Source organism: Eupeodes corollae, chromosome 2, assembly GCF_945859685.1.
Source record: "Eupeodes corollae chromosome 2, idEupCoro1.1, whole genome shotgun sequence".
NCBI classification, from domain to species: Eukaryota; Metazoa; Arthropoda; class Insecta; order Diptera; family Syrphidae; genus Eupeodes; species Eupeodes corollae.
In genome coordinates this window covers 84,865,750-84,881,042 of record NC_079148.1, presented here as the reverse complement: position 1 = coordinate 84,881,042, position 15,293 = coordinate 84,865,750, and the positions used below count along the sequence as shown (strand labels likewise).

Here is a 15,293-nt window from a genome sequence, read left to right as displayed (position 1 = left end):
CGATATCTCAGAAAGGGGACAACATTTTTTGACGAAATTTAAATGTAAAATGTACATATGTATGCATATTTATAAGCTCTATTTTTAAAACAAAATTTAAAATGATTTTCGAACAAAAAAAATAAGTAAATCTATATTTTTTGACAAATAAAATAGCATTTAAATTTTGACAAATAAAATGGCATTTAAATTTTTGAGAAAAAATTATTTGAAATATTTTTAAACATACTTTTTGGAAGAAATTAGCAAGTTCTAGTGATCTAATCGTGCATTTTATTCCTTTCAAAATATGTTTTCTGTTGAATACAAAATATCTTTAAAGTTCTTAAAAAATTAAATAAATCTACATTTGCTTTGGATGCTCTAGAACTGAGATTCAAACACCAATTTCAGTAATACAAATGTCAAAAAAAAAAATCAAGTGACACTTTTGTTAAACTAAAGGCTAAGTTAAAAACATAATAAACGTTTCATATCTATTGACATAAAAGCTTTGAAAAGTGTAATTTGTGAGTGCTACACAAACTTTTCTTCCCAACTTATTTGTTTACCTACCTTACTTTGTTTTAATTTAATTTTTTAGAGAAATTATGTACTTATGCAACTATTTTCTTATATTCAAGAACAAAACCTTTGTATCTCTACAATTTTTAAGTTTTGTTGATGCGTTTAAGCTCAAAATACGAGTAAGCAGATTGATAACGATCGTAATAAGAGCTTCGCAAAAATTGAATTAAAAAAACTACGTCAAAAAAAGCCCGACACTTCTTCACATCGGATCCTCTCTCATTTTCTTAATTTTTGAATTTTTGCAACGTTCCTCACATTAATAGAAATGAAAACAAGAAAAGTGTATTGTATTTTTGGAAAAAAGCAACGTTTCAAATCAATGTCCCTCTAAACCCTCTAAACTATTATGTTTTAGCTCTTAAATATGGCTTATTTAGAAAACTGTTATAATCTCGGAATGCTTTCATATGTAGGGAGTCATCCAAATTTAATAGTTAGACCATACCTTGCTGGACAACAGTGTTCTAAAATAATTTGATAACTAAAGTTGTCATTTTAGGAATCATTAAATTTTGTTAGCCTCCTTTACAAACCCCCCCCCCCCCGTTTAGGGGACAGGGCAATTCAAAAAAATATGGACGATAAAGAAAAAAAAATAATTAAAAAGTAATTTAATACCAACCACTAAGTTTTATAATTTTTTTTAAACCCAAGACTTTGATCTATAAGATTGTTTTTAAACCAAGTCAAAACTATGTTATTTTTCAAAACTTTATCTACTTGTTCCTTTTTTTGATTTATTGCTCTCATTTGTTTTTGATCAAAACCTGAAAACAAGATGGTTTTAAGGCTTCTTGTTATTGAGAAAATTAAGAATTACCAAAAATAATATTTTAATTAAGTTATTTTTTCCTTGTTTGAGTATTAATGTACGTATTCTTATTTTGGTACTTATAATCAAATATGGATTAAGATATATGTACATACATAGCAAAAATTTACTTCTCTTAAATCAAGCTTATTTATATATAGTGAGCCCAAGCATTGAGGTTGCAGGGGTCGACATGTACCCCCATTCACAACTCGGTGAAAACTCTCATTTACCATTATTTTTCTCAAAGACTACTGAGGCAAAAAAAAAATTCCCCTGAGTTATACTACTCTTGCCATTTTATCCGTTACAAAATTTATTAAATTCTTATATGTATCAAACTCACATTTTTGTACACAAGATTGTACGGAGAGTTTACGTGATGGTTTGTTCTAACCTATTGTGCTGGTTATGGATTAATCTTAATAGAAGATACATGATTTTTAATTAATGATTAATGGGAGTCCAATGACACCAGCAGCAACACGATCAGGACAAATAAATAGCACACTATTTGAAAAATCGTGCGTTTATTAGAATCGGATTTTTATCGTTTTCTTTCTTACATGTTGTTAAAATCATAAATAAATACGGTTAAATGTAAAAATGGCCGTAATTTTGGCTAGTTATTACATTGCTTTTTTTACTCTTTACACAACAATAGCACACTTTTTTATCTTTAAGTGTTTATTGATTCTGATCTGGATCTCTGAATGTAAAATAATGTGATGATAAATCAAATAATAAATAACCTTGCAAATTTATTAAAACTGTTATACACATTCTTGATTAACTTTTTCTCTTCTTTTCATATTTTTCTTCAACGACTCAATAACTAACGAATACGTAAATTACTTCCATCTCCATCTTCGCCTCTTGTGCAAAAGCAGCGTTGTAGCCCAAATTACAACACATCCGCAACATGGTATGGGGGATCCAAATGGTAATCATGATTCTGGTTATGCACCTTCAAACGTTGACGATGTCCTTGCAGGCACATCTGGAAACTCACCGGTCGATAGCCCCATGGCAAGTGGGAGTTTAAAACACCCTAATTTGACTGTCAAGCGTAATGGTTTAGATGGGTCACCGAAGGGTGATCCAGCTCTAAGGTATGTAAAGCTAACTTTCACTAAAGCTGGCCACACACAATAAGCCAAACTGCTCGATCGAGCCATTTACATTTGTAGAAAATTTAAAATACGTCTATTCCATCCTGTAGATAATTGTGGACTCAAGGGTTTGGTGTCGAAACACTAAAAACACATAGACACTAACACATACAAATCTTTTAAGAATTCCACTTTGCAAAACATTTTAAGACAATAACATGTTTCGTAATTCAATATTCCTTAAATAAACTTGAATTGTTTGTGTTTCTCAAAAGTTGTTACTTCTTAAGTTTTAAGTGACTTTTTTTATGAACATACATATCAGTATTTTTGTTTTTCTTTTGGATATAGTTTTTATAATTTTGTACATATATTATTAGTTCCATGCATTAACTGTTTTCTAGTATTTTTCATCTTCTATATGATTTATATTTTATTCTGATACAATATATTTGATATTTTGGTTAAAAAATTAGATAAAGTTGTGCCTATTTTTCTACAGCTGGTTAAAAAACAAAACAAAAAATATAAATTACCTTTTTATTGACAACTTAAAAACTCAAAAAATAGAATTTATTTTCAGACTTTGTTCAAAATCAAGTCAAACTACTTGGAGCTGTACTTAGTTAGTACACGTCAATATTTATGCGCAATAGAATAAACTAGCTTAAGTTATTGAAACAAAAAGTTGATTTTTCATTAAATGTTGTCAAAATCTTAAGGGCGTCCACGAAGACGACTGGAGATAGAACACAGCTTTTTGCAAATGATTTGACTGGCTTCAGTAATGTTACCTCTTGAGTTTTGACCATAAGTCAACCAAAATTTGTCTGGATAAAAACTTGTTGCAAATGACTTGACTGGGGTCGTTTTTACACGGGTATTCCGATCAGATTTTCCTTATTGCACACCCTTACAGCTATCTATTGATATCTTTTATTATAAAATGTTACATATGACATGGCTTTTTTGTCATTGACTCTCAGTCTCAATTTAAAACGACTATTCATTCAACTGTGTGTTAACGCCAACATTAAGCTAAATAAAAAAATTATATTATTTAAAGTTATTTATGAATTTATAACTGTCATTCATCAAATCTGTTTTCCAATTCACAACGTCACTCACTTCTTTGCAAAAAGAAGTCAAATTCAGTTTTTGTCATTATTTTGTATTGTTTTGTTTTTTTACCCCTTAGTTATAGATTGTGAGAGTCAACAGTCAAAAAACATATAAAACTGTTGACAATCGCGGATCCATATTTAATTAGTGATTCAGTAGTCCTTGGCTAATTCTGTTCCTAAATGATCCTAAAGTAGTAAACACTTAAACAGTAGTAAACACAGGTTATAGCTAGGCAACCCAAGCGCAAATTGTTATTTCAATTGATATCTTTAATAATTGGTCATATTCAAATAACAGATGAGGGAGATATTACTTCTACGTATAAAAACGACTTCCGTTTTAAATTCAACATAAATCAATTTTTGTGTTTCGAATGAAAATGTTATAACTAACAATTGTGGCTCTAAATCATGATGGTTAGTGCGTTAGACAGTCATACCAGAGTTTTTGGGTTCGTTTCCTCCCTATGCTATCTTAAGTTTTTTTTCACGGGTACTGCATCTTGCGAGGAATTCGACTTTAAAACTGTAGGTTCCCTCCATCCTTGACAACAGTATACTCGTACACAGGAGTGGTTGAGATTTGTTCAACGGACTGTTGCACCACTCAATTTATTTATTTTTTTAAATCAATTTGGGTAAGTAAAATTCAGACGGTGACACCTAGTAATCAGTTGATTTTGTAATCGTCTCGTCTCATTAAAAATTTTTAGCAATCATAGTATCACATCTTTCAATTTTATATTAAGAGAACTTTAGATATGCCCAGGGCCGTCTTTGCCCTTTTGGGGCCCTGGGCACTTTTCACAAATGGGGCCCCTGTATGATTATATACAAATGTTATGTTGTATAATAAAGGTATACAGAAAAAATCACATAACTATGAATTGATATTTATTCTTTTACATTATTTATATATTTCTGTTTTAAATAAATATTTTTTTTAATTCATTAAAAAGATAAATAGTTATAAACAATGTTAAAATAAAAACAAAAACTAAATATTATATAAAAATTCAAAAATAAACAAAATTTAAGTAACAGACAATTGAATAAGTTATAAGTTATCGCTTTCGTATGACATCAGCGACAAAAATGCCAATCTTTCTTGAATCATAGTAGTTCTGGCATCTTTTAACTTAGAGAAGGAACGTTCCCCACTGCAATTGGTCACTATCGTACTTAAGAAAATTCTTAGTGCAATTTCAACATTTGGAAATTCATCTTCAATTTTATTAGTTTTTAAAAAATTATAAAGCTCTAGAGTGTTTTCAGTTTTTTCATTTCCTCTTTTATGTCTTCTGAATTTAGATTTTTTAATCAAAAAAAAAGTCAAAACGTTGGCCAATCTTCGTATACGAACCTAGTCGCTGTTTCAAATCAGCGCTTAGTGTGTCGACAATGGGAAGAAAGGTTTTAATTTTTAATTTCTTTTTTTGGACCTAAATAAGTAGTTAACACACTAAAGATACCGAAAAAAAGTTATAGGTACGATTTTTGAATAATAGTAAAGAGTTTGGTTGCTTCTAAGACAAACCCAACCTGTCTTCCCATCACATGAATAAATTCATTAAAGATATTTGCTAAAAGATAACACGCATGACCACTTCCTGGATTTTCAAATTTGCTTAAATGCTGCGAGAAACAGTTCAAACTCGCTAAGCAACTCAATGCATCCCAAATAATTGCCGATATTGGGAGATCCGAGGATCTCATTGTCACCTCGAAATGGAAGCCCTCTCGAAGCTAAAAACTTTACAACAGCTACAATCCGCTTTAACACATTTCTACAGTAACTAACTTCATTTTGATGTTGTGATATTAATTCAGTATCTACTCTACCCGATACTTTTGTTCGTGCTATAGGTCATCATAGATTGTTTTTCGGCAGAACTGCTTTCATGTGATATAATTAGTTGATTGATGTGTTTCCAATCGCTACATCCACTTGGAGAGCAAAGATGAACGTCACAAGGTTTAAATAAAATAAATTTAGTTATTCTTATTTCTGTTTTAATTTAAATATAATCTCGCAGGGAATGTGATTTAAATTGTTCAGCAAAAAAAGTACGAATTCTGATCATTCTTTATGCATCTAAAATTGTACCGAAATATTTTTTTTTAATAGACCAATAGAGGTTAAGTGATGTTTCAGCAGGACCCTCGTGATTGCGGGGCCTGGGCCCGGGGCCCTGGGTAAAGAGAGGGCTGGTTATACTGGCAATTTTTAGCGTCCACGGAGAGCAGTAATTAGACAAAGTGGGGTTACTTTCACATTAGGAGAAATTTGCTCACAGCTCGCTAAATACCGAAATTTGGATTTCTGTTATATGTAGTTCAGTTTTCGGGGAAATGAGAACAAATCTGATTTTACCTGCTATGTTGGCAAGAAAACGTCGTACATTTTTCCAACATTATTTATATTTTTAGGAAATCTCACCGTCAGAAGGCGAGTTGGCCTTTCTTTTTGTGGCATTTTGCACTATTCCCATTTATATAAAAAAGAAAATCAAAATTATATTCTTTAGAAAACTAGACTTTGTTTTACCTTTAACAATAGTAGGTTTTGTTTGGCCTATCCTGTATAATTATATGTATATTTTGATTGACTGCTCAATTATAGCTTCAGTAGCATACAAACGAAAAATAAGAAGGTTTTATGATTGATCATATGATGTAAGAAATAATCAAAATAATTAAGTTTTTTATATGCTAAAGTGTGAATACTTCGAATAACAAAGAATATTGTATAAAAGAGTGTTGTTATTGAATGTTTGTTTGAGTTAAAAAAAAAGAATATGTTTTGCTTAAACTACAACTTTAATCTTAGAACAAATTGCAAAAAATTAATATGTATTCAATGTATCGTTCTAGTGTGGCGATGAAACCTTTGTCCTTGGTTCGCTACGGTGTGCAAGAAGCAATTACATTAGCACGGAATGATTCAACATTGTCAGCGACATCGAAAACCTCATCGCGTAAAAATAAAAAGAACTCACAAGCTTCTAGGTAATAAACTTAAATAATTTGAAAAGTATTTAGAACAGTTTTTTTTTTAATTAAAGGTTTACAATATATAAGGTCCATAAGGCTTCCAAAAAAAAGCGTGAGAAGTCTTCAGCGAAAAAAGAGCGTAAGGCGACCAAAACTTTGGCTATTGTTTTGGGTGAGTTATACTTTTATATTGTTGTTAAATAAAGCAATAAAATAAAAATTACTCATTAGTTTGTGACCAATTTTGTAAGTATGAACTCAACTATAATAACAATCAAATTCTCAAACGTCCAAATCGTCCAATAAGTAGGCCGATAACTAAGATATATAACATACATATAGTGGAATACTTTGTGATCGTAGGATGATCACTTATTACTAAAATTAATAAATAACTAAACAAATAATGAATCTTCCTTAAATTCTTGTGTCAAAACTGAGTCCGTAAATAGTTTTAGATAACTTGGAGTTTTAATTGATTGGAACCATGACTGGAAGGATCGCATCGCAACTAGAAAATCTAATTTCATGCTGGTAACTCGGAAAAAGACCATTTTCCCTAAGACAGTCTTAACTTTAATAAACTATATAAACCATGGCCTTGAGAATATGGTATTTCTAGCTGAGGAGTTGTATAGTTTCAGGCCCTTGTTGATTGTTCAAAAACTTTAAATTCATATAATTTTGCAACAAAAATCGATTATCTGAAGTGAGCCATTATACAAAGATTTTTAAGTTTTATAAGAACTTGGTAAGCAAAGTGGAAACATGCCTAGTTGAAACTCACTATTTGTCATTTTTAACTTCCCATAGGAAGTTATTGAAATGGGTCCGATTTGTCAAATTGAAAATTTTGACATTTCTCGGCGTTTCAAGGTCCCTTGAGTCGAAATAAAAGATTTTTAGAAAGATGTCTGTGCATTTTTTAATTTTAAGAATTTTAGGTAAAAGATATTCTTACCCCGGTATATGCAGAAAAGCGAACTTAATTTATTATTTACCATATGTTGACTGAAAGCCCCGGCATATTGGTTACAAAAAAATCTAAAGTTGAGGAATTTGATCAATTTATTTGAAGGGTAATAGCACAGACAATCATATATATATATAAAATATTTTATAGCTAATAGAATTATGTTTACAGTGAATGTCATTAATATTCGGTTTTTATTCTTAAACATACTCTTGGTGTTGTAAAAGTTGAATTTACGTTTATTATTTAATTATTTTATAAAGAGGTATATTGTTCTCTCAATATTTCATTCAAACAAAATGGTGCAATTACTTAACTGCATTAAGATATACGATAAACAACGCAAAAAGGACACATGTAAGCGCTTTATTAATATTCGGTTTTTTTTCTATGCTGAGTTTGACATTTGCCCCGATTAACAGTTTGCTATTCAAGAGTACCGTTAAAATAAAGTGTGCATGCGTTTTAAAACAATTTAGTGTAAGATCGTTTGGTTTTACTTAAAAAGTTAATCATTGGCGCAAAGGAAAAAACTGCAAGCCTTAAAAAAAGAAAGGTGAAACATACAAAAACATTGTTGATATTTTAGACATGAAGCCAAACACTGTCGGTGATATTGTTCGGAGGTAAATAAGAGAAGGAAGGATCTAACCGAAAAAGCAGATGGGTCAAAAAAAACAAAAAAAAGTTTTTATCATCGGTATATTGAATAAGAAATACTATTTGACGATCCTAAAAGAAAATTTAAGGAAAATTTCTGAGAAAATGGGCATTTTAAGAAATTTCAAATTTTACCAGGACAACGACCTAAAGTACAAGGCGTCCACAATCTCCAGACCTTATCCCAATCGAGAATTTACGGGATGAATTGGACCATCGAATTCGCGAAAACCCTCTCTCGTCATTAAGGCGATGGCTTTAAGAAGAATGGAGCAAAGTAGGCATTGAATATCTTCAAAAAATTATTAAAAAAATCGACTTGACGGAGTTTATTCCAATCAAGGGTATCCAACAAAATATTAAAATCAATGGTAATAAAGAATAAATACAAAATTTAATTTTTTGATGCATCGTATTCTTTATTTATTTTATTTTGTTAATTTGCTATTTGAATTAAAAAATGTATATGGATTGAAATTATTAAATACAAAATATTTGAAAGAAGAACTGTTTTTTGACTAATTTTAAGTTAAAAGTAAAGTGTTTTTATGGAAAGAACCAAAAAACCGAACATTAATGGCACTCACGCACTTTGTAGTAATAATTTCTGCTGTCAGCTGGTTGGTGGTGGTGGCAACAGAAAGAAAAGTGACTAACTTACAAACGAATTAAATTTAAATTATCAACAAACAAAAATGGCAAAGAGAAAATGGGCTTTCAATACCGGTGGCATCCCGACATATATATGTATATTCGTAAAGAACAAAAGAAACGAACCACTTACCTCTGTTTTTCTTTCGTATTTTTGTCTTTTTCATGATCCTAACACCTCAATCTTAAGATCTCAAATTTTCTTTTTTTTCTTTCCTCGATTTCCTGACATCACTCTTCTCTACTTTTCTTTCTCCTTAAAACAATTCCTCGAACACTTTTTTCTGTTTTCCTGGTCGCTTGGTAGGCTCTTTCAAGAGTGTCTTCCAAGCAAATTCCCAACTATCTTTTTCCTCCCTCGCCTATTCCAGTCACAAACACATTCCTCCAACACAAGCATACGTTTTCGTGATTGTCGGTCACGCTCATCAGGAAAGCCGCCATTATTGACTCTAAGCAAAACTTTACTTTCACACACACAAACATGGTTTCGACAAGTTGTTGGATGAGTTTCCAAAACTTGGCTAAACATATTGGCCAAGTTCAGACCCTTTCCTCACTATTCTTATTTTTCGAGGAAAATTAGAGAAAAACAAAAACACGGCGTTAAAAATCCATTTTGTAATTCAGTAAATTTACGTTAAAAATTACAAACGTTGCGAGAAAAATGATGTTGTTGTTGTTTAAGTAAGGGTCCGTCTGACCACATACTTCTTCGGTTCATCGCCCTGCATTTTCGATCTTAGTCTAGGTGCACCTGTGGTTAATGACACCATGGTTGCCCTCAACTTTGCCGATATTTTGAAGCCACAACTAAGGAAAAGAAAACGGCCAGAGACTGGTTTTTGTTGCGGTAAAATTCACCATAACACCATTTGACTTGAGTTTTAAACAGTTTAGTACTGTTGTCAATGTTTTTAAAATTTAAATACAGTGTTTTTTTTAATCAAAGAATATCAATTTAACTTCATTTATCACATACAAATTTTTAGAGGGCACCAACGGGAAATTGTCAGTGTGGGTTGCATCTTATCTTTTCTTGTTTACAATTATGATTAGAGCACTTTTAACATTGAGAACTAAGAAGTTCTTTGCATGTTTTGAAATTCTATTTTTTTGTTTTGTGTGTAATTTAATTTAAAATATTTAAATGCTTTACTATTTTCTCTTTTTAGGTGTATTTCTTTTCTGTTGGGTTCCCTTTTTTACTTGTAACATAATGGATGCTGTTTGCGGAAAATTAGAAAAAGATTGCCGACCTCCAATCCAAGCTTTTTTATTTACAACATGGCTTGGTTATATGAACAGTTTTGTTAATCCAGTTATTTACACTATTTTTAATCCAGAATTCCGGAAAGCATTCAAAAAGATTATGCATATGGGGTGATTGAGGTCAACGATCATCACAAGCTCCGTTAAAATAAATAAAATATTTTATAAATATTACAAAATATATACCAACAACGTACTTTATTTTCATAAGTTGCATATCAAATTTTTAAAAATGTTAGTTTCAAAATTTTTAATTTTGTTTTCATTTAAATCTATTTTATAAATAATTGAATTGAAAAATCATAATTATTACCATAGAATATGGCAAAGTGATGCCCAACGAGCATTTCGATAGTCTTGTTATACCAAAATTAAAAATATCAGCCGAATTTAATAACATCGTTTCTCCGTCCGATATGAAACTCTTACCGAGACGGATTATTGCATTTTGTTGTACTAACTAATTTACCGAAATCAAAAATCAACTCTTTTAATTTCAGCTCTATGCAAAGCCTATTTTAAATCTCTTCTCATCTTATAGCTAACACGAGGTAGGACTTACATATAAAAGCAATGAGAAATTGTTAGTATATCGATTCGGATATATCAAGTACATATACGTATAGGCAGTAGCTACCAATAGTTAAAAAGAAGTTTCCTTCAAATTCTATTACTTTAGATATGGGTGATACCGAATTTTTGATTTGCTCAGGACATAAAGTTAGTATTTGGGCAAGACCGAGCGTAAAGGTATTCACTTCTGTCGTAGAAGTGCATGCGAAAAACAAGTTTGTTAAATACTAAGCAAAAATTAAAATGCAGATCATTATGACAAAAGGAAGAAGAGAAATCCAAATCAAGGTAAGGAGGAACATATTTACCTTCCTTTTAAACTTGTATTGACAATAAATAAAACATATTAAAAACAATTATCCAATGTACAGTCGTTCGGAATTTATGTGCTTCGGAGATTCATTTCATTTAAAGAAGATTAATATATTTACTGGCCTTTCACTCTTTACCTTTATTATTTCCTTAGGATGTATGCTTTTCAACTTATTGCAGAAAAAAGAATGTTAGGTAATTTTTAAGTAAGTTCAATAAAACTATAATAACATTATATTGTCTGCAAAAACAACGAAATACATTTGTTTTATTAATTATTAAACCAATAATACAGGACTAGATTTGTCAGGTCAGTTAGTTAATAAATACTTATTTTCAATACAACTAGCTCTTAATTTATAGCTTGAAATAAATATTACACAAGTTCAATCATTAGTGTGCTTAGAGAAATTTGAATAGCCTTTATTGGCTTTTCGAAAAAGATCTCAACATTTATTCTAGTTAGTGTATTATTTATGAAGGCCAATTTGACAGTTTTTTTGTAACACTTGTTAGAATTATTAGCTAAAGTATTTACCTTCATGAGGGGAAAAAATTTATTGTTATCCTTTAATAAATATTTTCACCTCAACGTTTTATAGTGTAGCTGATAATTTCAGCAGGTGATCCTAAAATCAGTTAAATTTCAATAATAATTTAATAATTTTAGTAGTGTATATACTTATGGAAAACCGTAAATTTCAATTCCTTTAGAGAAAAGTCACACTCATATTCTAATGTTAAAGGTTTTTAAGTTGCACTACGAAGAGAAAATCAAATAAATCTAAAAAGCTAACATTTGAACTAGTGAAATAATCACTAATCCAACAACTGCACTCATAATCAAAGACATATTAGTTTTTTTTAATCAGTCTAATATTAATCTGGATTAGCCAAGGCGGACTTGAAATACTACGGTAGGTCATGAATTTTCAAAGCAGGTATATTATTACAAATTATTTTAAAAAGTAAGGCCAATATCATTAAAGAGAGGATATAATGAGATGACATACGTTTTTTTTTAAATGCACACCTCCGAATTCCTATATACTCTGGTCATACTTATGGCTGCAAACCTTACTGATTATACGCCGTAATACTTTGTGCAAAATAATTAAACCGAGCGCATTCTGTTTCACCAGGCCTTAAGTGCTGAGGAATTATTTTGTTGACATTTCCAACAACTTTTTAGCGCGAAAACGAACAAAAATGATACTCTTAAAAAACACCCTAATAGAAACAAGTATTAATTGAGCTTACTTAAAAACAAAATATTATTTTCTTTTCTGCAATAAATCGGAATTTTTAACTCCTATACACAAAAATGTATAAATAAATTGAACAACTTTTTGTCTGAACTTGAATAATAATAGAGGTATTTAATAAAACAACCTAAAAAAGTGCGACAGATGCAAAAGCCATAAGAGTTCGAATACTTATTGTTCTTCCTATTCGAAACGACTACATAAAACGGTAAAATCAGATAAGGGAAAGTTCTGATAAATGACAGTCAAAATTAGCCAATTTGATAAACGTTCGTTCACAGTGACAAGTGATAGCTTGCAATCTGTAACAAGTGTTCATAAAGCAATATAGTGTTACTTAAATTAAATACAGCAAAATGTTCTCGGTTATCTTTTTTTACATCCAAAAACAACATTCTTTTGAACGAAAAATATTATCGAAATATTACCAAAAGGCAGCAAAGTACTTTTATTTCAATAATATGGAACATCTGAAAAAAATGATCATGATAAACTTTCGTTTGGCATTTCTTACAGAAAGTTGTTCAATTGAATTATTTGAATTAACGAACACAGTCGGACAGTTAGGTGATAAATACATTTGAATATGTAAGATAGGACAATCACTTATATAACTTTCGCCGGTTTAAACCCGGATTAATCCTAAAGTTACGGATTGAATATGTTTATTGGCCTACTATCAGGTTTCAGGATTTTCGAAAGGGCTTGTTCTTTGTTGCGTTAATCAGGATGTTTTCACCGGCGAACAAAACACGAAACATTAGGAATTTTGTACTTTATTTTTCAGTTTTATTTAGTTTTTACAAGGCAGAAAACATAGTTTCACTTTTAACTATTCAATGGAAATTGCGTTCTGGAAGAACGTATCGCATTGATTTACAGAAAATCTGAAGTATTTTAATTTTGAAAATAAAGGTATTTTAAAGCTATACAAAATAGTTAAAATTTGTTTTAACATCTAAGCCACAAGAAATAACTACTTTAAATAATGGGATTAAAGTACTATTTCTGTGGTACTAAAAGTTCACATTTTAATGAGCCCCATACAAACGCAATAAAATGTGAATTTTGAAGATGCATGAAATTTATTTTATTTGGACACTTTTGTTTGTTTAGTTGTTGATAAGTTGTACATACATAGATTAAATAAGTAATATAAGAATAAATTTAAGTATTATTATTTTAAAATGTAAAATTTAAATCAATCTTACATAATGTACATATATGTATAAGAATAAACAAATAGTACATTTTCCAATACATATAAACAATGTAAATCAGGGTATTACATACACATAACGATAATAAAATATAACGATTTAATAAAACATACAAATATTTAAATTAACCTTTGGGGCTGTTTTCTTTAATTTACATAATTAAAAGTAAATCATACAAATAAGTCAAAAATAGGTTCTGTAATATTGTATTTAGGTACTCTTTAAATAAACATGAACAGGATTGGTAAATCACTTTTTAAATAAAAGGTTAATCAACATCAAAAACAAAACGAATATGTTACTTTAAAGAGACAAATCAGAAAGTGATCTGTGCTGAGAACCATAAGACCAAAGTTAGAGAGTTCAGCAGTGTTTAGATTTGTATGAAAAGAGGTTCATGATAAATTTACTGTAGTCGTCGACAACTAAAATCCTGGGGCCCTACTATGTAACTCGATTCTACAATGAAATTGCTCCAATTCGAAAAATTGGTACTATATGTCTATTTGACTACTTTCGAACCAACGAGAACCGAATAGTTCTAGTAGTGCCAGCAATATATTCTTATGAACTTCCGAATAAACGAGGAACTACGTAACTTGAAAGTAGAGTTCAAAACAAGGATGTAACGTACCTCGAGCTGACATCGAGTAAGGGATGAAATACAAAAATCTCAACCCTCTAAACCATACACTCCGTACACTACCAGTAAGTCTTAGAGCTTACAGGGACTCCAAAACTGTCCTGGCAGCAAAGTTTATGGGTGCCCAATTTCCTTACCGCGGCATGCTTGCATGGCCAAAGGTTAGCTCGTCGGGTTGTCGGGGTTCTTTTGGTTTGGAAATTGGACGGCCGTTACGTTTTTTTTTCATGCCGTTTAAAAATTCGTACTATAATATTCGCGGAGCTGACTTGTCCTTTTTCTTGAATTAATGTTTTATGTCCCTGTGTGTGTGAGGAGAGCTAGTTGTTCTGCCCTCAGAGGATTATCCCACCCTTTTATCATACAATCTCACTCTATGAGCAAGACCATGCGATCAACCTGGTTACCAAGACCTCAACTATTTTGGTAACCCCAAACGATTATGAAAACATAATTGTATGTTCCCATTTTGCCGTATGCCTTCGTTATCGCTTATAGCCCTTATTATCAGAGCTACATCCACCTAAAAGTTACAAAATATCTAAACCATAATCATGGTTTTCAAAACTAAATTAAAAATTCGACAAAAATAAAATTACAGAAAAAAATCATCACATCAATTTCAATGTAAAAGAAAAGGAGTGAAAGAAATTAGGCAAACCCATTTGTCTCAAAAAGAAATATCTCAATTCCAAAAAAAACGTTTTTAAATTTCGAAAAACAATAACAATTAATATTTTATTCCTAATCTCTTAATTTAGAAAGGACAATACCAAAATTATAATTGGATATTTAGCCTAATGAAATTTAAAATCTTTTATCTTTTATCCCAATTATAAATAAAAATATTAAAAAGAGACTAAAATACTAATTATGTAAAAACAAAAAAAAACTTAAATTTTTCCAATTTAATTTAGTTACAATTAATTTTAAGATTTTTCAAATACTGTCATATTTTTCTGGGTTACCCCATTTGGTGTACTTTTACTTCACTTATAATTGCTCCATTCCTCCTGATGTTGTGCACAGCATCGCAGGATGGTTTTTGTTGTTGCAGAACACTTTTGTATGCAGCTAGACTTTAAGGGTTTATAAAAATAAAAAAAAACTTGA

General features: G+C 30.4%; 1 protein-coding gene across 6 annotated transcripts in view; it reads left to right on the top strand.

Annotated features, from left to right (window-relative positions):
• Nucleotides 1-14,072, top strand: part of LOC129946354 (dopamine D2-like receptor) — a 95,459-nt gene extending 81,387 nt beyond the window's left edge. For 3 of the 6 annotated variants that reach the window (XM_056056502.1, XM_056056501.1, XM_056056503.1), the window contains 4 exons: nt 2,269-2,493; nt 6,492-6,626; nt 6,683-6,783; nt 10,071-14,072. In XM_056056502.1, coding sequence (XP_055912477.1) covers nt 2,269-2,493; nt 6,492-6,626; nt 6,683-6,783; nt 10,071-10,282 — 673 coding nt within the window. In that variant the 3' untranslated portion in view covers nt 10,283-14,072. The remainder of the gene's footprint in view (nt 1-2,268; nt 2,494-6,491; nt 6,627-6,682; nt 6,784-10,070) is intronic. The other 3 variants (XM_056056506.1, XM_056056505.1, XM_056056504.1) reach the window with 3 other exon arrangements.
• Nucleotides 14,073-15,293: the final 1,221 nt, after the last annotated feature.